Source organism: Xyrauchen texanus, chromosome 47 (assembly GCF_025860055.1).
Source record: "Xyrauchen texanus isolate HMW12.3.18 chromosome 47, RBS_HiC_50CHRs, whole genome shotgun sequence".
NCBI classification, from domain to species: Eukaryota; Metazoa; Chordata; class Actinopteri; order Cypriniformes; family Catostomidae; genus Xyrauchen; species Xyrauchen texanus.
This window is the reverse complement of record NC_068322.1, coordinates 22,735,038-22,760,973: the sequence shown is the minus strand read 5'-3', so window position 1 is coordinate 22,760,973 and position 25,936 is coordinate 22,735,038. Positions and strand designations below refer to the sequence as shown.

The window sequence follows — 25,936 nt, the reverse complement described above, 5'->3', positions numbered from 1 at the left end:
TGCCCACTCTGCCCTGGAACAGAGAGGATACCAGTGTGTGCACACATGGAGAATAAAAGCTGGCTCCCAGAGAAGTGCACTATGCATTTTAAAGACTGCGGTGATGAAGCCATATATTAACATCAGGTGTGCTTCATCAACCACATTCGGAATGAGGCTTATTAACTTTGCGCCTCTTCACACCCTCAGCCCACTCCCGTTGTGAGCCTGGCTGAAGGACGGTCCTCAGAGGTGGGGCACTCTGGCTCGTCGACCACGACGCGAGACTCTGGCTCGTCGACCACGACGCGTGGCGCTGGCTCGTCGACCACGACGCGGGATGCTGGCACGTCGACCACGATGCGGGACGCTGGCACGTCGACCACGACTGGGACGCTGGCACATCGACCAAGACGCGGGACGCTGGCTCGTCGACAGCGACGTGGGACTCTGGCTCGTCAACCACGACGTGTGACGCTGGCTCGTCGACCACGACTTGGGACGCTGGCTTGGCGACCACGACGTGGGACGCTGGCTCGGGGTGGACCGCTCTGACATGGCAGTCACTGCAGGAGTGCATATTGCTCCTCAGCCACTCCTGCTGCTCAATTGTGGGGCTAAATCAATGAATTGAGCCAGATTGAGGGTAATTCGACCATCAGGCATCAAGGAGGAGGCTGGCTCATTCAGCCCAAAATGGAAAAAGTCCTTGAGGGCAATATCATTAAAGTCAACCCTGCAGGCCATAGCACAGAAGTCCTCTACGTATTCCTCCAGGGGAAGATTCCCCTGGCGTAGGAGTTGAACTGCTAGGTTCATAGTCGGTCAGGTATTCTGTAACGTAGTTGGCAATGAAAGGCAGATGATGATTTTGATGATGATGATGTTAAGAACCCAAGTGCAGTGTTTATTTACATGAAGAGTCAAATCCAAAAACGTGAATACAAAACAAACATAAACGACGTGGCGTGGCGTGACTCGTAACCATAACACCAAACAACGATACATTAACAATACCTGATACAGAACCATGGAAAACATGAGGGTTTAAATACAAGGATATGTGTAACCACATGACCTAAACAACCACTGACGAGACTGAACTAATAACAAGATAACTAGATACTAAAACATGAACCAATGACATGACAACACTGATAATGAGTTAACAAGACAATAAACCAATGAAAACAAGATACATGAACATGGAGGGAAACACATGGCATGAACAGGAACTAAACTTTCAAAATAAAAGACATGAACACAAAACATGAACAAAACAATGTGACACTGAGAACGAATGAGAAAGTTCTTCAGAAACATAATAATGTGGTTTGTTTGGCATAATATTACAATTGTTTGACATTTTTTAAATGCCTGTTAAATAGGAAAACATACTTAATTTTTATCAGTAATTCAACCATTCTCAAAAAAGTCAGTAGATTATTCTGTATTTACTGGCTGTCAATGTAAATATTGATTGATTTCTTTTAAAGAATATAAAAAAGTATGTCTGTGTATGTGTGTTTTACAAAATTATTATTGTATATACATATACAATTTTATAATTATATAGTAGACTAAAAATTTGAAACAAAGCTACAAATATATCCTGATTGATCAGGATTTGAACCAGGGTCTTACCACTAGACCAGCATCCAACAATTTTTTTTTTAACACGATCCCCTGTTGATCCATAACACTGGCAAATGCAAAAAACTAGAGTAAACATCGGTAACATGGGCATCTACGTCTTCAATCATTTAGTGCAAAGTAGCTTGGCACAGCGATTGTTGTGGATTTTGTTTAAACCAGGACGTTGGTTGCTTGGAAATAAAACGAGTCCATCAAATACAGTATTCATGGACATGTTAAATTTGATAATAAAAAAAATATTCTAATCTTTCCACAAAACAGTGCAGTGCAACAGTAAACTGTGTGGTATAGTTCAAAAGTATGTAGCTGTATGTGTGTATCAGTATGCTATGTTAGCTGATAATTAGTTTAATTTAGTCTCAAAGTTTGTAGTAAAACCATCATAACTATGTAATTTTAAATATGCTACTGTGACGCTCAGTATAAATATGATATTTGCGACACTGTTTTACGGCGCCAGGTGTGGGTTGCTGATGATTGTGGGTATTGTAACACATGTAAAAGATTGAGGCAGGTGAACGAATAAAAGGTTCCAAGTTTGTTCGGTACTCGCTGTACGTCTCCTTATTTATGACTGCACGCCCTGTGCAATATAACATAGCAAAAGAGAACAAGACAGTGCAGTGACAGTTTCACTCCTCCACTAATAGGAATTGAAAGAAGATGCTACAACAACGAGACCAACCAATGGGATTGTTGAACAGGCTGGGCGGTGTTCACTCCCACACCTGCATACATGTGTTTTTCCAAATATAAACCAAATGTTAACCTCAAGTTAATTTAATTAATTTAATTTAACCAATTGTCACACATTATACATACATTTCTGCATATACATGGTGAAATTATTTATTTTTCACATATCCCAGCTAAGCTGGGGTCAGAGTGCAGGGTCAGCCATGATACGGCGCCCCTGGAGCAGATAGGTTTAAGGGCCTTGCTCAAGGGCCCAACAGTGGTGTCTTGGTGGTGTTGGGGCTTGAACCCACGACCTTCTGATCAGTAACCCAGAGCCTTAACCGCTGAGCCACCACTGCCCTAATGTTTTCCATGGCTTGCCATAGCCAGGCCACATATGGCTCTCAGCTATGTGTTGTCATCTGAGCCATATACCTCAATGCCAGTTGTGACCTAAGAGAAAATTCCCTCCAATTCGAAAGCTTTGACAAAACATAAATGGTGAAAGTTTGGCCCACATGTGTTTAGCCATGCCATATCTAGGCCAGATTTAACTGCTAATTTACACATTTGGCCCAGGTTCTTGCTATCTATGTAAATATGTGACATTTGTGCAACAAATGCTTAAAAAGAACTGGCACACAACACTTTTTAAAAAGTATACCTAATTCGATTCGTGGAATGTGCCATAAGACAGCCTACAACCACAGACTGAAACAGAAAACAGTGCTTGAGCGGCCTCTACCGGCTGACTCCTGCACTGCCTTTTCGCATTTCTCCAACACGGAACCAGGAAGCTCTTCAGTTCATGGGACTGTTTATAGTTGTTTAGCTGTTGACCTTCTCTCTAACTGGGTGTAGATACAGTGAAAAGACAGTAATCCCAATAAACAGTCGGATATCTACTGTCGTACTGATCAGCAGTGTGTTTGTTTTCCGTGCACAATGGATGAGCACAAAAACCATGACACTGGAACAGCTGCAACAGAGACAGATAAACAGGTATGAACTGAGAGCAGACATGCATGTAATTACAAACAGAAATGCATATATATACAGGGTTGGGATGGTTACTTTTGAAATGTAGTCCACTATAGATTACAGAATATATGATGTAAAATGTATTTTGTAACGTAATTCGTTAGATTACTCAATGGCAATAATGTATTCTAAATACTTTGGATTACTTCTTCAGCACTGGTAGATGTTTTCCCTTGTTTTGTCTATAAAAACTCAGTAACACAAAATACAGATGTTAAAAATACATTCTCTGAAAAACCCAAATATCTTATGCAGTGTTGTTTCTAAAACAAGATCAATCAAACTGATCTTAGTTTATGGATTTTTGCATATTTTTACAGGAAAACAATACAAAAATGATTAGTAAGAATATGATTTTTGCCCTAATATCAAAGGTCTTTCTAGAAAAAAAAGAAATGATGATCTAACATGAATTTTCTTGATAAAAAACAAAACAAAAGATCGTGCCTGGTAACGTGCATATAAAATGGCTAGAAATAGCGTTTTAGCTTAGCATAAAGCTAACAATTTACACAAGGTTTATTTCAATTTATTCTGCTCCAAACTTACTCCAAACTTACTTCTCTGTCTGCTCGTATGAATGTAGTAACACATCATAAGAAAGTGTTTCACTGATGTTCAAATTCACTTTTGATCACATCATTTATATTTATAAATGTTTTCAATCTGAAAGCAATAAATATTAAATGAAACAAATGACAATAAAAGGCAAAGTAATCTCTTCAGTTATCAAAATACTTTTTTTGAATGTAACTGAATTCTAAAAACAAATCATTTAAATTGTAACGGTAGTGGAATATAGTTACTTATATTTTGTATTTTAAATACGTAATCACATTACTTGTATTTCGTTACTCCACGAACCTGTATATAAAAAACCTAAAGGGTTAGTTATGAAACTTCCCTCATAATTTTCTCACCCTCAGGCCATCCAAGATGTGATATGTGTATGACTTTTTTTATTTCTGCTGAACACAAACGAAGATTTTTAGATAAATATAGGTCCTCACAATGCAAGTAAATGGGTAACAACATTGTGTAGGTGTGGGTGAGAAACAGATCAGTATTTAAATAATTTTTTACTATCAATTCACCTCCCTGCAAAGCAGGTAGTGATGTCCACAAAAAATGTGACTCGCCAAAAACAAAAGAAGAATGTGAAAGTGGAGATTTATACACTGCCTGGCCAAAAAAAAGTAGCATACTCTAATATTTAGTTGGACCGCCTTTAGCTTTGTTTATGGCATACATTTATTGTGGCATTGTTTCAATAACTTTATGCTACGTCACAACATTTATTTCCATCCAGAGTTGCATTCATTTTCCCTAAAATCTTCAGCACATTCCAAAGACTTTCAATTGGATTAAGGTCAGGACCCTGTGGTGGCCAATTCATGCTTGAAAATGATTCCTCATGCTCCCTGAACCACTCTTTCACAATTTGAGCCTGAATTATTTTGGCATTGTCATCCTGGAATATCCCTGTGCCATCAGGGAAAAAATAAATCTATTGATGGGATAACCTGGTCATTCAGAACATTCAGGTAGTCTGCTAACTTCATTTTATTGCAGCATAATATTGCTGAGCCTAGACCTGACCACTTAAAGCAACCCCTGATCATAACACTGCCTCCAGAGGCTTGTACAGTGGGCACTATGCATGATGGGTGCATCACGTCCCTTCTTAACCTGATGTGGCCATCACTTTGGGATAGGGTAAATCTGGACCATATGATGTTTTTCCATTGCGCCACAGTCCAAACTTTATGCTCCCTAGCAAACTGAAGTCATTGTTTTCCAATTAGCCTTTCTAACAGTTGGCTTTCTTGTGGCCACACAGCTGTTTAGTCCCAATCCTGTAAATTCCTGTTGCATTGTGTGTATGGAAATGCTCTTAATTTCATTATTAAACATAGCTGTGAGTTCTGCTGTTGATTTTTTATGATGTAACTTTACCAAGCGTTTTAGTGATCTCCAAACACAATAATTTAAGATTTGTTTCCAACCACATTTCTTCTGCGTAGCTGACATTTCACCACTATCCTTCCAGACTTCAGAATGCGTTGGACAGTTCTTAACCCAATTCCAGTGATTTCAGCAATCTCCTTAGTTGTTTTGTTTGCTTGATGCAGGCCCTTCTGAAACACAGTAACGTCTTTTCCACGACCACGAGATACGTCTTCCGACATGGCTGTTTAAGAAATGAGAAGCTAGACACTGCATCAGTTAGGGTTAAAAGAATTGTTGCCAGCTGAAACATATTAATCACTGCAATAATGATCCAATCATAGACTCTTAAGTGCCTGCTTATTAAAATCAGAACAGCATTTTTTTTTTTTTGACTAGGCAGTGTAGTAGATAATGTAGTAGGTCATAATAATATCTATGTAAGAAGACACAGTGTTACTCGATGAAAATTTGGCTTTTAAATATTCTCTCATGCAAATATTCAAATTTGGCTCATCAAGACACATTTGATGTCAACGAAATCAAACAGTATTAGTTCTTACATGTCTTTTAAGCAAGAGTGATGTGCCCAGTATTTTTGTCTTGCAGAAACAGTTGGAAAAGACACAGAAAGAGTTCAAGAAGATAATCCAGCAGAGAGTGAAAGAAGTTCAAGAGCTGAGAAAGACTGTGGAGTCTCATAAGGTGAGTTTTGAGCAACTGCTTCCAATTTCAGACTCTGTTTATGGTTCTCCTGCAGTCAGTCAGTTGACAGATGTGAGTAAATGGAATGATTGTAATGTGTGTTGTGACGAGGAGGAGGGTGTGACTGGGCCATGAGGGTGCACGGCTGGCGCTGAATCAGATGATCAGTGGGAGAGCAAGATAAATGGGAACCAGAGATGCCAGTTCGAGAGAGAGATGCACAAGGCCACGCTGCATGTGTGTTTATTTATGTTACATTTATATCATTAAACCTTACGTTTACTCTTCAGCCAGTTCGCGCCTCCTCCTTTCCCATCCTTTAACTGTTACAGTGGTGCCAAAACCCAGGATGGAGGAGGGATGCGTTGTCGTGGAGTCCTCGCCGCTGCCGTCCACCAGAGGAGCAGCCGTGGCTGTCTGCCTGGGGACAGAGGGGTCGCTGCTTGTCAGCGAGTGCCGGAGGATCTGCTGTCGTCTACCGAGAAGAAAAGGAGCAGTTCCTTCCACCAGGGGTCGGAGAGCTTGCTGCTGTCTCCCGGGGAGGAGTGAGCTGTCGTCCGCCAGGGGGCGGAGGAGCGGTTGAGGACCGGGTGACGGCGTGTCTGGGGACTGGCGAGCAAGTTTTTCACTCCTCTCTCTCTCTCTCTTTGTGTCTCCCCACACCTCTCCTCATCTCTCCCCCAGCTTCCCAGGAAGCGGGGTGCACCACTGGCTGACAGAATGGCCGAAAAGGCGTCTCCCCTCCAGAGATGGGGGGTGTGGGGGTGGGCTGTGGTTAGTCAGACCAGTGGCACCCGGCCTGAATCAGGCAGGGGAGGTGTGTGATGAGGAGGAGGGTGTGGCATTCGAGAGACGCACGCGGCCGTACTGTATGTGTGTGTGTGTGTGTGTGTGTGTGTGTGTGTGTTTGTTTATGTTTTATGTTGTTTTAAGTTCATTTATATTATTTATATATACATTATATATACCATACATTTACTGTTCAGCCGGTTCCCGCCGCCTCCATGACCGCCATTAACTGATACATGTGTTTAACAGCGCTCTGCACAGACAGCAGTGGAGGACAGTGAGAGGATCTTTAGTGAGTTGATGCGCTCCATTGAGAGAAGGCGTTCTGAGGTGACACAGCTGATCAGAGATCAGGAAAAGGCGGCTGTGAGTCGAGCTGAAGGACTCTTAGAGCGACTGGTGCAGGAAATTGCTGATCTGAGGAGGAGAGACGCTGAGCTGGATCAGATTTCACACACACATGATCACATCCATTTCCTAGAGGTAACAGAACTCTATTAATGCAGGACAGTGATCCGACTTGACTTGATCTTAAGTGACACCCTGATATTGCAGGAGATTTTTACTAAATTCACCGACACATTAATCAAGTAATGTTTATGATGTTAGCAATATTTTTAACATTACAATATGTTTTATCACGATGATTTGTATTATGAATCTGCTGTTTGTCTTTGTGTGTTTGTAGAGTTTCCAGTCTCTCTCTGTTCCTCTATCTGAATCTACAGACATTCCCAGCATCAGTTCTCGCCTCTCTTTTGATGATGTGGGAAAATCTGTCTCTCTGCTAAGAGGGAAACTTGAGGATTTCTGCAAAGAGGAGATAGAAAAGTTATCTGGTAGAGGTAAATTACTGGAGATTTATTCATGTTCAAAATTATAAAATAAATCAATTGAAAGTATAATCCTGTTTAATCTTGTCAATCCCAACACAGGGACATTTAAACAGCCGCTTACCTCACTACTGTGACCATTCTTCCAACATCCCTCCAGCTCCCCCTCTCCACCTCTACTTCCATTCACTTCTATCATGTATTTTATAATATTTCCCAAGGGGGAGGCCAAATATGTTTACCTTTTTACAACATTGATTTCCAGTCCGCAAATCTGACTGGACAAGAGGTTGTTCCAAGAGTGCTAATATAAGTCATAACAGCACGGGAGCGCTTTACTGTTTCTATCACTCTGCTGTGTTTGTGGCATTGCAAACTAAAGTTTAAGAGCAGTGTAGAGAGCTAGAGGTGGAGATTTTGATTCATCCCAGTGTCATTACACATTTAGGCCATGTGGTGGTGTGTTATGAGGGAGTTGTTGTTGAGAGTTAGTGTTAGTGAATGTGTGGATTTTAATGAAGTAAAAAACATCGCCATTGTCTGTCAATCCATGATCTCTCGGAGCCGATTACTACCACAATGATGCTACATTATTTTCACATACAAGAGTGTTTTTGGGATGCTCCTTTGTTTTTCCTTGCATATTTATTTACTTGTTCATTGAACTGTTGAATAAAATTCACACTCGCAATCGTTCTGTCCATGTATCAGCACGGCTGTGATTACCTGCGGCCTTGTGCCTATGGCCGAATCACAGCAGTGCTGATATACAGGAACAATAGCACTCTTGCCTGTGTGATGGTACTTTGCACTTGATGATTATATGAAAATGTGAACTTGGAAAATGTCTGTTGGTTTCCATAGTAAGATGCATCCAGATCATTCCCACTCTAGGCCCCGAAACCAGAGACGAGTTCTTACAATGTAAGTGTTACTAATAAAGCACGTACAAACAAATAGACAGACAGCGAGACAGACACATACGTTTGTTTTTCTATCATGATGGAGACTTTCCATTGTCTTTTTTGATTTTATAATAAATGTCTCGGTTACATATGTAACCCTGGTGCCCTGAGTAGGGAACAAGAAGCTGCGTCAGAGCTGATGCATTGGGAACACCCCCAGGTGGTCACAAGGTCTGAAGTAGGGCTGCACGATTTGGACAAAAAGTCATGTTGCAATTATTTTGAAATATATTGTGATTGCGATTTGAACTGCAATATGATATAAAAAAAAAATGAATAAGTGATTCCTTTTGACCAAAATTTTGTAATGTTTTGCTCATGTTCTACTGCCAATAAAAATACTAATGCTTCTCTTTAAGGGGTCACAATTGATTCCTCTTAATATGAAACAAACTGAGACCTTTTTCACTTCAGCCACAAATAAATAAACAATATAATTGTATATTTACGTGTTAAGGCCAAACTAAGTTGGAATTATGCAAAAGTTAAATTAAAGTTAAAACAGGTGTGCTCGCCCTTCTATGGAATGAGAGCTACTTTTTCATAATGTTATAATAGCAAGATCTTCCAATGAGATTTGATGATTCCCCATACAATACTACTACTACTACTACTACTACTAATTTGTTAACTATATACAGTAAGTATTGTTTCAAGTTCTCAAGTAATTAAGACAAGTCAGTAATAAAACAAGAACAAAGAAAGGAATTAAAATAAATGAATAGAAACAAATAATACTGTTTTAAACAGCAGAATCAAGTAAACAAGATTGAAATGCATGCTTACATCACGCAAGAGGCAGCGTGAACTGGATCCCCTCATGGACGCATATTGAAGAGAAGTAAACAAATTTTGGGTAAAGGATTTAAATATCCATCTGTTTTTCACCCACAGTGATCGTATCGCTTTAGAACACTTTAATTTAACCACTGGAGTCAAACGGTTTACTTTTAGTATGACTGTCTGTGCTTTTTGGAGCTTTAAAATGCAGATAACCTTCCACTTACGTTATATGGACCTAGAGAGCTGAGATATTCGTCTAAAAATGTTCATTTGTGTTCTGCTGAAGAAAGTCATAAACATCTGAGATGGCATGAGGGTGAGTAAATGATGAGAGAATTAAATTTTTTGGTGAAATATCCTTTAAGGTTGTTTCTCTCTCTGTTCTCTTTTCCTTTTGGCATGTTATCGAGAATGACCAACTGGACATCTCTGGCTTATGTTTTAATGTGCTCTGCTCTCGGAGCACATCTGTTACTCTGAGCAGGAGATGGAGTTGTGGACCACAGAACCGCTATGAAAACACTGTAATGCATGCAATAAACACAATACATATAGGACAGAACAGCGAGCATAAACCTATAAGCGAATGGCACGAGTAGACTATTTATTTAATTAAATTGCAGCCTTTTGCGGTTTAATAATCGCACAAGGTCATATCACGATTTCTATATCACGGTTTTATTTTGATTAAATGTGTAGCCCTAGTCTAAACCTGTAGAAACATGCAAATTTATTGGCTGAGGACTCTTTAAGATATTCCCAATAAGGAGCTATGCAATGGGCTCCTTATAAAGCATTGTTTACTATTGCCTGGTGCCGCAGTGCATCTTGCGTGCAGATCTCGGTGGCCCGAGGCATTTATTCTTGATGCACACAACAATTGCACTCTTCTAAATGACAGATGGCAGGGCAGAGAAAATGTCAGCCAATCCAGCAAGAAACAGCCGTGAAGAAATTTCTTTAGCAAAGATACTTTGCTTTGTTTCACATTTTCCTAGCCATATATTAATGAAACTAAACTTTAGTTTGTTTAGACCTTTTTGTTCAGTTTACAAAAGGTAGTGGTTAAATAGGGTTGTCTTTCTGAATGTGAACAACTAAGGAGCTGCAACAGATAATTTAACTGTATCGTTGTCCTTTTAACATTATTTGCAGTTGTTTTGCATTGCCTCAAAAGCAAAGGCATCTGCCCTGCCACTATTCTCGAATTCTTCCAATGGGATTGAAGCACTGCACAAGCACCACAATAAAAGTTATACAAATTTGCATGTGCGCGAATGTAGAAAATGCCGGGCAACCACATCTATGATGTCACTCCGTGCGCACAAACCATCGCAAACAAGCGGCTGCATCGGGTATAAACCAGGTGTAGGCTTCCACTTTACGTCATCTAACCAGATTTTCTGCAAAAGGCACAAGCGTGTGCAGCAACCATGGAGAATGGCCAGCTATGCAGCGCCTCGTTCCCTACTCAGAGAAACAGAGCTACATATGTAATTGAGACATTCCATTCCATAGTTAACTTCGACCCTGCATCGAGGTGATGCATTGGGAAATGTACGTATACCATAACACCATTCAATCAATGTGACAAGCATACATTTTGTATAAGTTCACCTGTGATCCAGCAGACAGATCATGGGAAGCAAGAGTTAAATCCTCATCGAGATTATAAAATCTAACAAAAGTATGCAGAGAGGCCCAACGTGCTGCCATAGAAATGTCCTCCAAGGATGCACCTCTAGCCAAAGCCCACAAGGATGCCAAGCTCCTCATAGAATAGGCGAATGAAAATAGCGCACATCATAAGCATTCAAAATTGTGTCCACAAGCCAATAAGCCACATTGCGGCGACCAAAGCACACAAACAGCTGCTTTGACTTATGCCACTGGCTAGTGTGATGAAGATAGACCTGCAAAGATATAACAGGGCACAGCACAACTTCTAACTCTCATTGGACCCAAATGGGGGAGGAAAGAAGGACTGCAAAGTAAACACCTGCAGGCGAAACAACACAAGCAAGGTTTCAATAACCCCGGAACAAAATCCATGCATGATGGACTCACTGCTGGGGCATGCAAGTCACCAACTCTCTTAAACGATGACAATGCCAGAAGCAGGGCAGATTAAGGAGTCAGAAACTGATACCTAGGGCTCACAAAAAGCACCCAAGTGTACCTCCAACACCACAGACAATTCTCATGAGGGGATACTGACAGGGCAAAAATGCCTCAGCCTGTGCACTCTGCACATAAAGCGAGAGACAAGAGAATCTTGCCCCACAGGAGAGTGTGTTGTGCAAACCTCAGCATGGCACTAGAGAACACACCTTCCTGAAGGTTGATGGAAGACACCACCATTCTGTTGTCTGTCTGGATGAGGACATGGCTGCCTCAAATCGCCGGAAGAAAATGTCTCAGTGCCAATAGCACCACCAAAATCCCCAGACAATTTACAAACCATGTGAGCCCCTGGCCTGTCTAAACCCAGTAGGCTGGGAGTATGACCTTAGTACATAGCACCCCAACCCACGGAGGAGGCATCTGTGGTAACCACTTTGTGGCGACAAACCTGTCACAACCCCATGGTGACAAGACTGCAGCATTCACGTGTCACTTTGAAGAGCACTTCAAACACTGAAAAGGCCTTGTGTGCAGCAGGCCAAGGGGAATGATCATGGAATCTGCAATTATTAGCCCCAACAGCCTTTATAACATTCTCGCAGGGTGAATATACCCTCCTTGAATATCTCGAGGCAATAGTGCAATGACTGAACACAGGTTGGAGACAGGTGCACCTGCATCGCCAGCAAATCCAGCTCCATTCCTAGATACAAAGTCTGTTGCCTTGGCAACAAAAAGCTCTTGTCTAAGTTGACTCTCAGCCCTTAACTCTCTTAGTGGACTAACGCCAACCAAGCATCAAGATAATTAAACACGGATGCCTTGGAGCCTCAGAGGGCCAGAGCTGCATCCATGCATTTTGTGAATGTGTGGTGCCAGAGAAAGACTGAAAGGATGGACGCAAAACTGGTATGCTTTGCCCCCCTAAAATCGAATTGGAAAAAGTGCCTGTGCATCAGCGGTGATGATGTGAAAGTAAACGTCCTTCAAATCTGGCTGGATTTGAGACATTATCTGTTTGTATATCATCTGAATTGAATGACAAAACCATGCTTTATTGTTCAAATTACCGTTTTCAAACGATTGGGAACTGCTACCAATCTGATAAGTGGGCAGACATTGGCCCAGTCACAGGAACAAAGTGCTTGACGCTTGTGGCAATGTGTATGCATGCCCCAAGGTACTCAGCCATGGGGGCAGAGACAGGACTTGATTTGGGAACACTTAATGCTTGTTTCCCTGTGTGAGCTATGGGGGCAGACTGAGCGGCCCCTGCCTGTACAATGGAGACAACCTGAGGTGCTTGTGACAATATATTTTGTACATTGCATAGTGTCCGCATGCCCCAAAGCACTTGGAGAGATTGAGTTAAGTCTGATAGTGAGGGTAGAGCGTTCAAGTCATAATGAATGGTGAAATTGTTTCAAAACAGTGGATTTTGTGGCAGTTATGTTTGTGGCAAACATTAAACAGCATTTGAAATTTCAGCAGCTGTAGCCGAGTGCTCACTCTCCACATTACAGTGAACTCCTCAGGTGTGCTTCCGCTGGCCGGAAAACCAGTGTTGATCCAATCTTCAAACGCTTGCTTGTTTAATGTGAACATACAAGGGCAAGAATTCATGGGCCCCAATCTGTAGAAGGCACAGAACCTGTATATATGAACTGTTTTATCAAATATAAGAGTCCCAACATGTGCATTGGGTGAGACATCATGTGGTGCTTATCACAGTGTAAATTGTACTGTACATCACATGGTGCCATGCATGCCCTGTAAACCTGGCTGAGGGGCATTAGCAAGGCATCCAATGTGATTGACTTGCTCTAAAGTGTGAGCCGCAGGGGGAGACAGTTACAGTAAGTCAGTTTTTTTTTTTCACAGCTTAAAAGGTGAGATGAGTGCAATGACCATCTTTTCTCCCACAAAGTCGCAGCTCATCCATAAAGCAGTCCAGATGAGTTCCACAGCCTCACAGTCTCCTGATGTTAACAAGGGAGATCATGAGTGCTGATGAAACACCCCACACGTTGGTTTGCCATCACTGAAAACTAGAAAATGTACCTTTTTGGGCCTCTTTGCTCCCTAGGTTGGGGAACTGGTCCACGTGAGAGCTCACACTCCACGAGACAGGACTCTCAAACAAGAGAGAAAGACAGAAAGTCCAGGGCTACTCCCCGAAATGCCTCATTCACATCACAACCTCTTTCAGAACAACACGTTATTTGAAAATAGGAAAACAGGGGCCTATCTTCTCCATCATTACCACAACAAATCCTCCAATCCAGCATTTCATAATGGCAGCGGCCTGCTGAGCATGTGATTCTCATGGTCTGTTTTGCCAGAACATTTCTGCTGGACAAGGCTGCATGCCAGATCTAGGAGCATGTCTTACAAGCGATAATAATGCTTTCACCTGGGGAGGAGGAAGGAAAACACAAGGAAAGGTCTGGTCAGCCATAACTTGTTGTGATTCTGTTGGGCTTCAGACCTCATGACATCTTAAGGGCTGTTCCCATCTTTGTTCCAGCATTGAAGTGAATTACGAAAGGGACATTTTGTTTTTTAACCCTGAACCCTAAACCTACTCCTAAACCTAACATTCACAGAAACCTTTCGGCATTTTTTAATTTTATTAAAACATTAATTAGGATGTTTTTTGAAGTTGCACTCAATTTTGTTTTCTTTTTTTTATGTCATCTTGGACTTACACTGACATCTAGTTAACGTATATCAGTGTTAACTAGTTTCCCTATCGGGATTAATAAAGTTTTTTCATTCATTCATTCATCTAGGGACCTGCAGCATTATCCAAACGCAATAGTTTTCAGTTAGCAATGACGATGTAGAAATTCACTATTCACAGTCACCATAATTGGTTAAATCCATGAATCCAAAGTGTCCAATAACAGGGTGATTACTGAGATTATGCAAGTAGTATTTGATTAGTCATGACATTATATCATGTCAACACCCATGAGGGGACCCTCTCCATGTCGAACAAAACATCTTTCCTAAGGTTACTGATATGGCTGGAGTCTTTATCTTATGTGAGTGCTAATAATTTTATACGTACAGTATGTTAAAATATATATATATATATATATATATATATATATATATATATATATATATATTTATTTCTTTAGGAGTAAAACTTGTATTGAGGATTAGTATAGAAATTTCTGAGTGCACATTTAACATATTTCCTTGTGGGTAATGTTGGCTGGTACCAAGGATGTAGGTGATTACAGGGTTTACTATCCTTGTCAGGGCATTTGGTGTCCATAATGTATGCAAAACATAACCCCCATAACACACACACGTGCTTTGTTTTATATCATCGTGGGGACTTTCTGTAGACTTCTATGGCTTTTATACGGATCTAGCGATAATTTCTATACCCTACCCTTAAACCTAACCCTCACACAAAACTTTTTGCATTTTTACATTTTCAAAAAAACATAATTTAGTATGTTTACTAAGCTATTTCCCCACAATGTAGGTGATCTTATGTTTTACTATACTTGTGGGGACATTTAGTCCCCACAATAGAGGTTAAACCTGTACCTACACACACACACACACAAAGGCTTATTATTACAATGTTTTGTTATAAGATCTCATAGCATTTATTAACCCGAGCAATAAACCTTTTATTTTTATTCATATAAATAACAATCCAAAGGAAATGGAGAATTCTGTATAATGAAGTGTTAAAAAAAATGACATTCTCTCTTATGTCCTCCAGATTCCCAACAGTATACTCTGGATCCAAACACAGTATATAAACGCCTCCGTCTGTCAGAGGAGAACAGAGTGGCTACACACACTGGCACAAACCAGCAGTATCCTGATCATCCAGAGAGATTTGATAGTTGGTTGCAGGTGTTGTGTAGAGAGAGTGTGTGTGGACGCTGTTACTGGGAGGTTGAGTTGAGTGGGAGTGATGTGCGTATATCAGTGTCATATAAAAGCATCAGCAGGAAGGGATGGGATGTTATGTGTGGATTTGGATATAATGATCAATCCTGGAGTTTGTTCTGTTCCCCCTCCAGATATACATTCTGGCACAATAACAAACGCACTGAACTCCCTGTAGTGTTGCGCTCCTATAGAATAGGGGTGTATGTGGATCACAGTGCAGGAACTCTGTCCTTCTACAGCGTCTCTGACACAATGACCCTCATCCACAGAGTTCAGACCACATTCACTCAACCTCTCTATCCTGGGTTTGCAGTTTGTAAAGAATCAACAGTGAAATTGTGTAAGATCTAATACAAATGTTACAGGGATTGTACTAATAATTTGGTTTTATCGGCGTTGAGCTACATGAAGTAACATTTCTGCTCTAGATACAAGTGCTTGCTGAATTGTTATTCTTTCTTGAGACTGGATCACTCAGATACTGATCCAATTGTGTGCTCATTTTTGAGAGCAGTGTTCTTTACCCTTTTCCCATCTGCTTTGAAGAGTTTTTACTAACTTTTATTCATTCTGTTAAACCGAAATATTGAGCTTGCCCCATGAAACATCTGTAGGAGTTAAGTGTAAAGAACTCACAAAATACGATGAACTCATTGCTTCATGAGTCCAACAGATGATTAATAAAATAGTGGATTATCCATCTAAATAAGCTGATGTGAAGAGTCTCATGTAATTATTTCATGGAGTAGCATCCAGGAGGTGTCCTGTGCCACAAGCAGGGACTAAAAATGGTTCAAGGAAAACGAACACATTTACGCGTTATTTCTGAATGCTGGTAACCGTTATAATGGGATAATTATGTTCCGATGTTTTCATGAAACTAAAGACCAAAGGTTTTATCACAGTACATTTTAGGATCTACACCACCTCATGTTGGCCAAAAATGAAACACATGCTTTAATCCTGAAGGAAACTGCTGCATCACACATTTCTTTGCCTGATTGCCTGTTGTGGATGTCACAGTTTCTGAATGAAGACCTGTAGAAATATGTAGAAATATACATGCACGGATAATCCAGATACAAGGAAAACATTATTAGAGGTAAAAAGCCGATTTCTCAGTTGTTAGCAAGTCTTCACTGAGTTATTGTCCTTTATGATGCGCTAATACAGATTTGATGCTGCGGGTTTTGAGTCAAAATCAGATTTGTATTTAAATTTATACTTAACTGTTAATTGTTATGATTTCTATGCAGATAAATCCGCCACACTGGAAAAAAAAAAAATTATTGCTTATTTTCGCTTATTTTGGTGAGGCAAGTTTCTTTTTTTGGGCTTGTTTCTCTTGCAAGATTTGGCGATACTACAATTGGTATTTCACCCACCCCTTAATGCAGAGTACTTTTAAAAGAACATTATTAACTGTTCTATTAGTTTGTTCTAACCGGTCACCTTTTGGAAGGAGGCTGTAGAACTTCTGAACCAGAACAAAAAAATACAGTTTTTGCAAAACATTTTATTTTTTTTGTATCTGGCCACAAGTGTGTTCTGTTCCAGTCTTTTTTATAAACTCTTGAAAGCTCTTACAAATGGTGTTTGACCTCTTAATGCACCCTGAGTGTGGAATCCAAAAGTCTGCTTAGATTAATCTAATAATCAGTGAAAATTTTGATAGTCCTATCAGAAGTCGGACTCAATAGTATATGAGATATTTTAATATCAAACACAGCTGGATGGAGCGCAACTTTTAACGCAGGGGTCTCGAGACGTGTTTTTCTTAGGTTCAAACTATGTTTAACCTACAAACACTGTTTATGACACAACACAACCAAAGTGAGATTCTCCAAAAGTGTCCGTTTGATGCATGTGTACAGACGCATCCTTGAAATATCCTTTAAAATAAGTTTACCTCGGACAGACTGAAGAATTCATTAGTAAAATTGATTGCTGTGGACTGTAAGCCAATGACAGGCTTATGTTCAATGACAGTTGAAAACAATATATTGCCTTCTAAAGCCACTTTTTGTTTTGTCTTATTAATGCTTTACTTGTTTGCCACTACAATTCTATTTATAATTATTGAATCATTTATATATTGGATTATTTTTATTTGGGGGACTTTCTTGGAAATTTGTTACAATTAATACATTAATTTGTTAGCATTTTTATAATTAAGTTATATAAATAATGAGTCATATCACTGCATATTATTATAACAAATAAATGAAATACACTGAAAACCCTATTAAGTTGACTTTACTCAGTTGATTGAGTGATTAACCCTTAGAGGCCCATTTTAAGAGTGCTAAGTGCAGCGCTATGCCGTAAGTCAAGCACAAAGTCAGCGGGCATGGTCATGAAGTTTTGGTATTTCCGTGCAACCGTGCGTTAAGTCTAGGGGCGAGTGGCTTTGGCGAAATTGTGCGCACAACGTACTAATGCGGTGGATCAAGTGCAATTTAATTTGGAGGTTCTTCTCCGGTTATTGCAGCGTCTGTGTCCTATTATATAGTCCATTCCCTCAAGCACCAGCAAAATATACAAAGACAGCCCATTTATAAGAAGTTGGTAGTGTAAATGAACTGAATGCATTGAAGTAGAATAATAGAAATATGGGCATGTTCCTTTTAAATGCTTAGGAAATGTTCTTGTCAGGACTTGTATGTACGCTTCATTAAATTATAGGGAATGTAAGTATTATTAATCATTTTCATCCACTGACACACAATTCATGGCTTGTATATAGTGATTGTATTGGCACACACTTCACTTCTACCAGTCAATTTTTATTTTGAACAATTAAATTAATGTATTGAAATGTAAATTCAAAAACTATTTCCTAATTTAAATTACACTACAAATGAAACAAAATATAATCAAAATAACGAAATGGTCAAAAAAAAAAAAAAAACATACTAAATCCAAACATTTTATCCTCTCCAACTTCTTTCACTGGTACCTTTGCAGTGACTTAAAAATCACTCTGACAAAAATACCAATACATATTAGACCTTAAATACAATTGTAAATATAAACAATAATAATCATTGAAAAATAAACCATGACTTCTAGAAAGTTTAACACAAATCTCATAAATTGATCGTCAGGGACATCATTTGATGTTTCATTATATTTTCCGAGTTTGGACATTTTCTTTTTTACCACCTGCTGGTGGAATCTCCAAACTGCAAATGTAGGAACTGAACAGACCTGCTTTTGAAACGTATTAGCGCAATTACCAATTTTTCAGGAAAATAGTGAATTGTGCTTTGCGCCACTTCATTTACATACAATACACCTACAGTTTGCATACATAAACCCACAAATAGCACAAACACTTCCACCCACGCTCACCTGCGCTTTGTGCTGGTACGAAAGTTGCACTTAGAATTAGCTCTCATGAAATTTAGATAAGAACACATACCACATGGAGCACATGGTTGTTTCTCGTAGCGGTGCACTTTGCATGCTCATGAAAATAAAGCCCATAAAATATTAAGTTTATGGATTTTTAAAATAAATAAGTTATAGGAATGCAAGGGTAGGGTGTTATATGCCTGCGGTTTAACCCCCCAAAAATCTGATATTCTGTCATCATTTACTCACAAACCCATTGTGGGCTAGTTCTTTTGTGTAACACAAAAGTTTGTTAGCCTCAGTCACCATTCACTTTGATGGCATCTGAGGCTAACATTCTGCCTAACATCTCTTTTTGGGTTCCACAGAAAAAAGAAAGTCAAATAAGTTTCGAACAACATGAGGCTGAGTAAATAGTGACATAATTTAAATTGTCTGGGTAAGACATCCCATTAAGTCTTTATTTCCATAAGTGACTTTGGATATCTTTCCTATTTGGTATATTCTATACATATATATATATATATATATATATATATATATATATATATACACACACACAGAATATACCAATATATTCTGTGTATATGTATTGGTATAAAGAAAAATGCAAATAATGCATAAAGTGCAGACATTTATTAAACTATATAGTTTAATAAATGTCTGCACTTTATGCATTATTTGCATTTTTCTTTTCTTTAAGATATAATGTATATAAATGAAATGAGGTAGAATTGTGAAGAGGTAGATTATGAAAAATAATAATAATAACAAAAACATAACTTGCATACCCAGTCATTGTCTACCAGCAGGTTTTTCCATATGTTCCATATTTTATTTTTGCCTGACACCCTAAATATGGAGGTATGGGTGTGTGTTCAGTTTTTTTACCTTTGTGACATTTTTGTCTTTTTCATTTATTTATTTTTTAAATAATTTTGGCTGGGCATACAATTGCCAAAGCTGTGCATATGTTGGGGTAATTTTGATATTTCAACCTCAGTTACTATAATTCATTTATAATACAGTACACTGTGTACAAAAAATAGATACACTCAGGACCTTCAGGACAAAAATATCCACATTGAAACTGCAATATTTGATCCCAGTTTCATTAAAGCATAAAATCATGAATTATATGATATTATGCTTTCATTCCAGAACTCTGGCTTCAAAGTAATGTTTCTTTTTTACATTTCCACCAGATGGCGCCATTTTTCTCATGTTTGGCCTATGGAGCAAATACATGCTTTTTTCCTATTTTCTGTTTGCTGTATTATAGAGCACTGCAGGCCAATTGAATAAATGATGCAGCTAACAATGTGTGTTGGTATTGATATCAGAGTGTGTTTTGTATGTCTGTATTGACAAATTTGTGTGCGTGTTTAAAAAAACAACAGTGGCATTATGTAACAAACTGGCATTTAAAGGGTTAAAATCATGAAAATGAATGAATATTTAGTAGTTATGATCAGGACTGATGCTGGTTAAAAAATCCAAGTCAGTGAAAGTGGAAAATAATATTAATATATAATATTTTTATGGCAGTTTTTTTGAAGTGGACATTTTTGTCCTCTAAGGATTCTGAGAACGTTTTTTTATATTAACGCACAAGGGTTAAACAAAGTATCTCTTTTTGACTGTTTATAAACTTTCAGGTCACTCTGATTTTCATATGAATTAATCATAATGCATCTGGATTCTCATATCTTAAATTACACTTGCTGTGTAAACGCCTGCTTTACTAGCAACGAATGCCTTAATGGAATGCAATACCTGTTAGTTGAAAAATAGAACCATTGAAGCCAGAAAGACTGGTACACAGTCTAACATTTAAATAAATTGCATACAAACCATAGAGTTCAACATGTATACAGTCCATCGAAAATATATAGAGAATGCAACATTAATCTAGCCCCACCTATAGCCACAATATAATGTCCTCTCGTGGTATTGCACCAAAGGCACTTTCAAAGTATCCATTCTGATTTCAGCACTTTCAGTACTCAAAGCTATATAACTCCTCCAAGTCCATAGTTTCCAAGCTTATCAGAATGAAAGAAATGCTGTTACCATGGTTTTGATGATTTCTGTTGTTGTTTTGTCTTTGACATCAGTAAAACTCGATAAGGTATTCCGGATAGATCTGGTTGCTGTCAAATATGACAAAGATCTTAGGGTTGATTACATCATCCACACAACTGTCAAAGAAGTTGGCAATGCTCATGTCTTTAGAGGGCGGTCTGCAGTACTGAGGGTGACCCAGTGTATATTCTCCGATGAGAACCCTTGCCAGGAACATGCACTTGTAAGGTGGCTCAGTCTGGAAAATAGCAGGCGCTAGACCATGTCTCTGCAGGATAAAGTTGTGCTTGCTAGTCGAATGACAAAACTTGCTGGAATACTTTGCGTCACGTGCAAAATAGCTTCCTGTGAACACAAAAATGAAAATATTCAATATCAAACGTTTGTATGATGACATTACGATACTGGTGCGGTATTTAAAGAAATACCTTGTCAAAAATATTAGGAATATACTGATGTTTTTTCTTATTAAAACAGCACATATGCTGTTTTACAATATTGGCACCCCTCTGCTGCTTGCTCAAGCAGGCACATCGCTTTTCTTCTCATTGTTACACACGCGTTTGAGGCCCTCGACTCGTCCCTAAGTCCTCTTGCTACATCAGGTATAAGGCAAGTTCCTCTAGCATTTTCATTACTTCTTTAGGAACAATTCAAACTGACACCAATCTGACCAACTTCCTCCAATCCCAGTAGTCTCTTCATCACAGCCATTCCAGCCTAGCCAAGCCCTTGACAACAAACCCATCTCCCCAGCTCTACCTTCCATATGCATTAGTCTCCATTGTCCATCCGTTTTATTGCTTTGGCCTTGTTGTTCTTGTGCACTCTTCTGTCCTGTTGTGTCATGTTCCAGGTAACAGCCGTCATGACCAGATCTTCTAAGCAGCCCAGACATATCACCTTCCAAGCTGCCCCTCTTCATATCAGGAGCCTCCGTTTTCTTGGATATTTTGCCACAATGTTGTGTTTTCCTCGCTTACCACTGAACCATACTGCCAAAGTATAATTGTTTGTTTGCCAAAGTGGTCCTGACTGAACTGAGGCTGTGGGAAAACCCATAAGCCCTTGTGCTTGAATAATTTAAGCATGTTTGTTTGGTCAAAAGAAACTTATTGGGGCATTGAATTCAGTTGTTATTAAGAATGAATTGAGATTTTAGCTTATTTTAATTTGTATTGTTGTTGTTTTACTGTAATTAGTTATTGTGGGTAAAGTCACCATTAGGGTGGTTAGTGTTCCCTTTGCTTAAGTTGGATCCTGTTCAATCCATGTCATTTTTCCTTGCACATGTGAATGTGCATAGCTAAAAGTTCTAAAATGTACATATGTAAAACAATGCATTAAGTAAAATTGTAGCAGTACTGCTAGTATCTGACTGCTATGTTTTTTTATATGGATGAAAATAGATTATTTTTAGGGGTAGGGCAAAGGGAACAAAAATGTTATATCTTAAAATGTTTCAAATATGTTTCTAAAGGTCACGCATCTAAAGCTGTAAATACATAAACATTTTAGATGCAGTCAATATATCCATGTCTGTCCAAACGTACAACAACGTAAGTTTCAATGTTCCATACAAATTGCTCCCTATATTAATGAGATAATGCAACATCTTTAAATATAGTTTCATAAACTTCCAACAAAACAGATGAAAAACTCAGTCTAAACATATGTACATAATTAAGTTTTAGTCTTTAGTTTATGTTGCCGTGCCTAAAGAACATATTAATTTTTTTTAATAAAGACTCGAGGACTTTACCTTTGCCATAGACGTCGCCGTGACTTCCTGTGAGACGCCAGTCAAAGTTGTATGCGCAGATGGCCTGCACATTGCTGTGGCCAGTTCCGTGAAAGAGCATCTTTTCTTCAATGTCTCCACCACACTTTATCTTCCTCAACTGGGCCTTCTTCCTATAACACATTTACATTTCTTCATCTACAAGATGCTTTTATCCAAAGCGATAATTAGAAAGCTTTTATACCTGTGCAACTTAATGATTTTATTCCATTTAAAAAAAATATTTTTTTTTAATTATTTGTATAATTACTGCTAAACTATATAATTTACTACAGTGCGACAGTGCTAACTACTGAGCCGCGTGCCGCCCCAGTACTAATGTATCAACTGCTGCTTGAAAAAGGATTACGTAAAAAAAAAGCCAACCTGCAGAAAAACTCCCAGAGGTCCAGGTTCTGTATCCTCTGAATGGATCTGATAGGCTGGTTCATGGTTCTCTCGTATAATCGAGCTACTTCTTTGTACTCAAATGTATCTCTACATAGAGCGATCAGCTGAAGAGAAAACAATCATAGTCACAGAGTAGCAAGTATTTCTGTCTGCTGAAATAGCAGAAAAAATTATTTGATACTTTCTAGTCTTCCATGTCCACTCTCTCCTTTATACCTGATAGGGTTCATCTGTATTAACTCTCTCCCAGTGACTGGGAACAGGTAGAGCCAGGTTATCACAGATGAATCTGTGAAACACAAAATGACAATGAACACAACTGCAGTAATACACTGTTGTGAACGGTATATTAGAAATGAAATGAGGGTGTTTATTCAATATGGGCACTTTTATGTTGTATAATATTTTCAAACCTTTTGAATAATTTTATCTGAAGTTCACATGAAAAAAAAAAACATCCAGACTTTCCATCTTAAAATATAAAACTCCACCAATAATAATAATTATAGCATTTTTTAACTATGATGATCCAAACAAAGACTGAAGTAAACAAACCATTTGAATATTTACAGTGTGTGAAAATGATTTAGAATACAATTACAGATTACAATTTTTACACAAATTACAAATGTCCCTCAGTTGTGTTGTCATTTCCACACATCAAACAATTTGTCCACTAATTCATTTTTTCACTAACGTTTAGAAATATCTCAAGGCCTTTCGACGTCATGTGCAGAATATAAATTGATGAACATTATAGGTATCTATAATTCAAATTTCACTAGTTATAATGCAATTCTTCACATCAGCAATGGAATAACTACTATTGAAAATGCTTTGTTTTCAGTAATATTAAAATGACCACTATTAAACCTTTATTTCTTGATATCAAAAATGACATCAATACTCAAGGAAATACCCATTCATGATGTAAAAAATGTGATTTCAACTATTAAAAAACATAATAATTGATAGTTGCCTCTACTTCTGAGACCATCAATCTGCACATCTTATCACATGGTTCATTGTGCATGACACCACGGAGACTGCATGTGGAGGCTCATGGTACCCTCTGTGATCCACGCCCCATTGAGAGCGAGAACCACTAATCACGACCACGAGAAGGTTACCCCATGCAACTACCCTCCTTAGCAACTGGGCCAACTTGGTTGCTTAGGAGACCTGGCTGGAGTCACTCAACACACCCTGGATTCTCCAGAAGTGGTAGTTAGGGTCAATATTGTTTTATATCAACAATGGGTATTTCCACTAGTAATGATGCCATTTTTGTCAATGATGTCAACCTTTTATTAATAGTTCAGATGTATGTAATGATATCAATAATGATCTTTTTCACCAGCAGTAATTAAATTGCTGATCTTAAGAATTAGCATTTCAGCTAGTGAAAACTGTATTGGAGATATCTGTAATACATATTCTACACATGATATGTAGTCAAAATGGCATTTTAGTTCAGGGGAAAAAAAGACAGAATTCTCCTGAGGTACATTTATGTAAACTATTGGACTATTAAAATAATAATAATAATAATAATAATACAAACAGAATAATACCATCCACAGGGCCAATAAATCCCATAGTTAAAGAAAAACCCATAAATGTGCTTACCTGAAGTCAGTAGCTGACTGTAATGCTCTTCTGATTGGCCTCTCTTTCCCAGTCGTCACATTTAATTGTTTCATAGCTAGTGATATTACACAGTTGAAAAAATGGCAAAGAAAAATCAAGGTAAAGATGCATTCCCATAGTTTCCAGATCATTTAAGACCACAAATCTAGTCAAATACAACAAATCTCTGTTTTTGTTTTTTTAAGGTAACACACCGGAAAAGTCTATTTTATAGGTATATTTAGCTGTATAGAAGTCCATTGAACCATGCTGATTCTTGCTGTAGTTTTGCTCAATTTGCTCATTGGTGACAGAACAACCTGTGCTCGGAACTTCCTGTGGTGAACAGAAAAACAGCATGACACAACCAGCAAGATGCAAAAAAAATATATATATTAGTATATATCAAGGACGGCACATACTTCAAACATATGCCAGATGCCACACTCCGCAAGGAAGAACCAGTGCCACTTTGCCTCGGTTGTGTCCATCTCCTCGTCACATGATTCTTCATCAGGGCTTTTCTGGTACACTTCTGAGCCCTCCAGACGCTGAAAACACTTGTCAGTGGAGTGCATCTTTATAGCAAATACACAAATATGACAATATATCATACAAATCATACATGACAATAGCAAATTAGCTTGAACTGACAAAGCCAAGAAGGGATTATGCAGATGAGTTGATTTCACAATTAGAGTTCTCATTCTAGCAATATATTCTGTGTTCTAAATCAAATTATGGTTAGGAAATTTGGTCTGTGTGTGTGTGTGTGTAATGTACTGTTATGAATACCTTTCGAACTGATTTGGTTCCTCTTGACGCTACGAGTTCAGATGATGTTAGAACCTATAAATGTCAAAGATGTCGCATTCTTCTGATTTCCATAAAGGGTTCTGTCTAAAATGCTCGCTTTCGGTTTAGTCGGAATCTCGATTTATTATTGTTCGGGCTACTTCCGCCTTCGTATGTAATGACGTCAATCATCCTTAAACTCGTTTTTGTTTGTTTGTTTGTTTGTTTATTATTATTATTTAATAATAATAATAATAATAATAATACATTAATTCAATATAACAAAACATTAAGAAATGTCCAAGCCAATCTATGCCCTTGTATTTACCCATTAAAAAAAAATTAATTAAAAATAAGCCTATAAACAAACTCTATTAAAAGATTTGGGGAAGAAGTAAATAATTAATTCGGTGTACAAAAGTGTGTTATGCATCAAATGATTAGGAAACACTTGG

General features: G+C 38.5%; 2 protein-coding genes across 7 annotated transcripts; one reads left to right on the top strand and one right to left on the bottom strand.

Annotated features, from left to right (window-relative positions):
- The first annotated feature begins 3,088 nt into the window (after positions 1–3,088).
- Positions 3,089–16,432, top strand: LOC127638927 (tripartite motif-containing protein 16-like). 6 transcript variants are annotated; one of them, XM_052120694.1, is made up of 8 exons: positions 3,264–3,315; positions 5,911–6,006; positions 6,121–6,243; positions 6,339–6,622; positions 7,045–7,278; positions 7,484–7,640; positions 8,493–8,552; positions 15,249–16,432. In XM_052120694.1, the coding sequence occupies exons 5-8, from the start codon at positions 7,096–7,098 to the stop codon at positions 15,773–15,775; spliced, it is 927 nt and encodes a 308-aa protein (XP_051976654.1). In that variant the 5' UTR covers positions 3,264–3,315; positions 5,911–6,006; positions 6,121–6,243; positions 6,339–6,622; positions 7,045–7,095; the 3' UTR covers positions 15,776–16,432. The 6 variants fall into 6 exon arrangements, with proteins under 6 accessions (XP_051976648.1, XP_051976649.1, XP_051976654.1 ...); XM_052120690.1 differs by having other exon boundaries at positions 6,339–7,278; positions 15,249–16,427; XM_052120691.1 differs by having other exon boundaries at positions 3,279–3,315; positions 6,118–6,243; positions 6,339–7,278; positions 15,249–16,427.
- A 2,993-nt stretch (positions 16,433–19,425) lies between these two features.
- On the bottom strand, positions 19,426–25,641 carry LOC127638928 (protein mono-ADP-ribosyltransferase PARP11-like). Its single transcript, XM_052120695.1, has 8 exons — positions 25,482–25,641; positions 25,109–25,264; positions 24,902–25,022; positions 24,687–24,762; positions 23,274–23,346; positions 23,034–23,161; positions 22,629–22,780; positions 19,426–21,211 (listed from the first exon to the last, which is right to left on the bottom strand). Exons 2-8 carry the CDS (start codon positions 25,262–25,264, stop codon positions 20,895–20,897), a joined length of 1,023 nt encoding a protein of 340 aa, XP_051976655.1. The 5' UTR covers positions 25,482–25,641; the 3' UTR covers positions 19,426–20,894.
- Between the last annotated feature and the right edge of the window lie 295 nt (positions 25,642–25,936).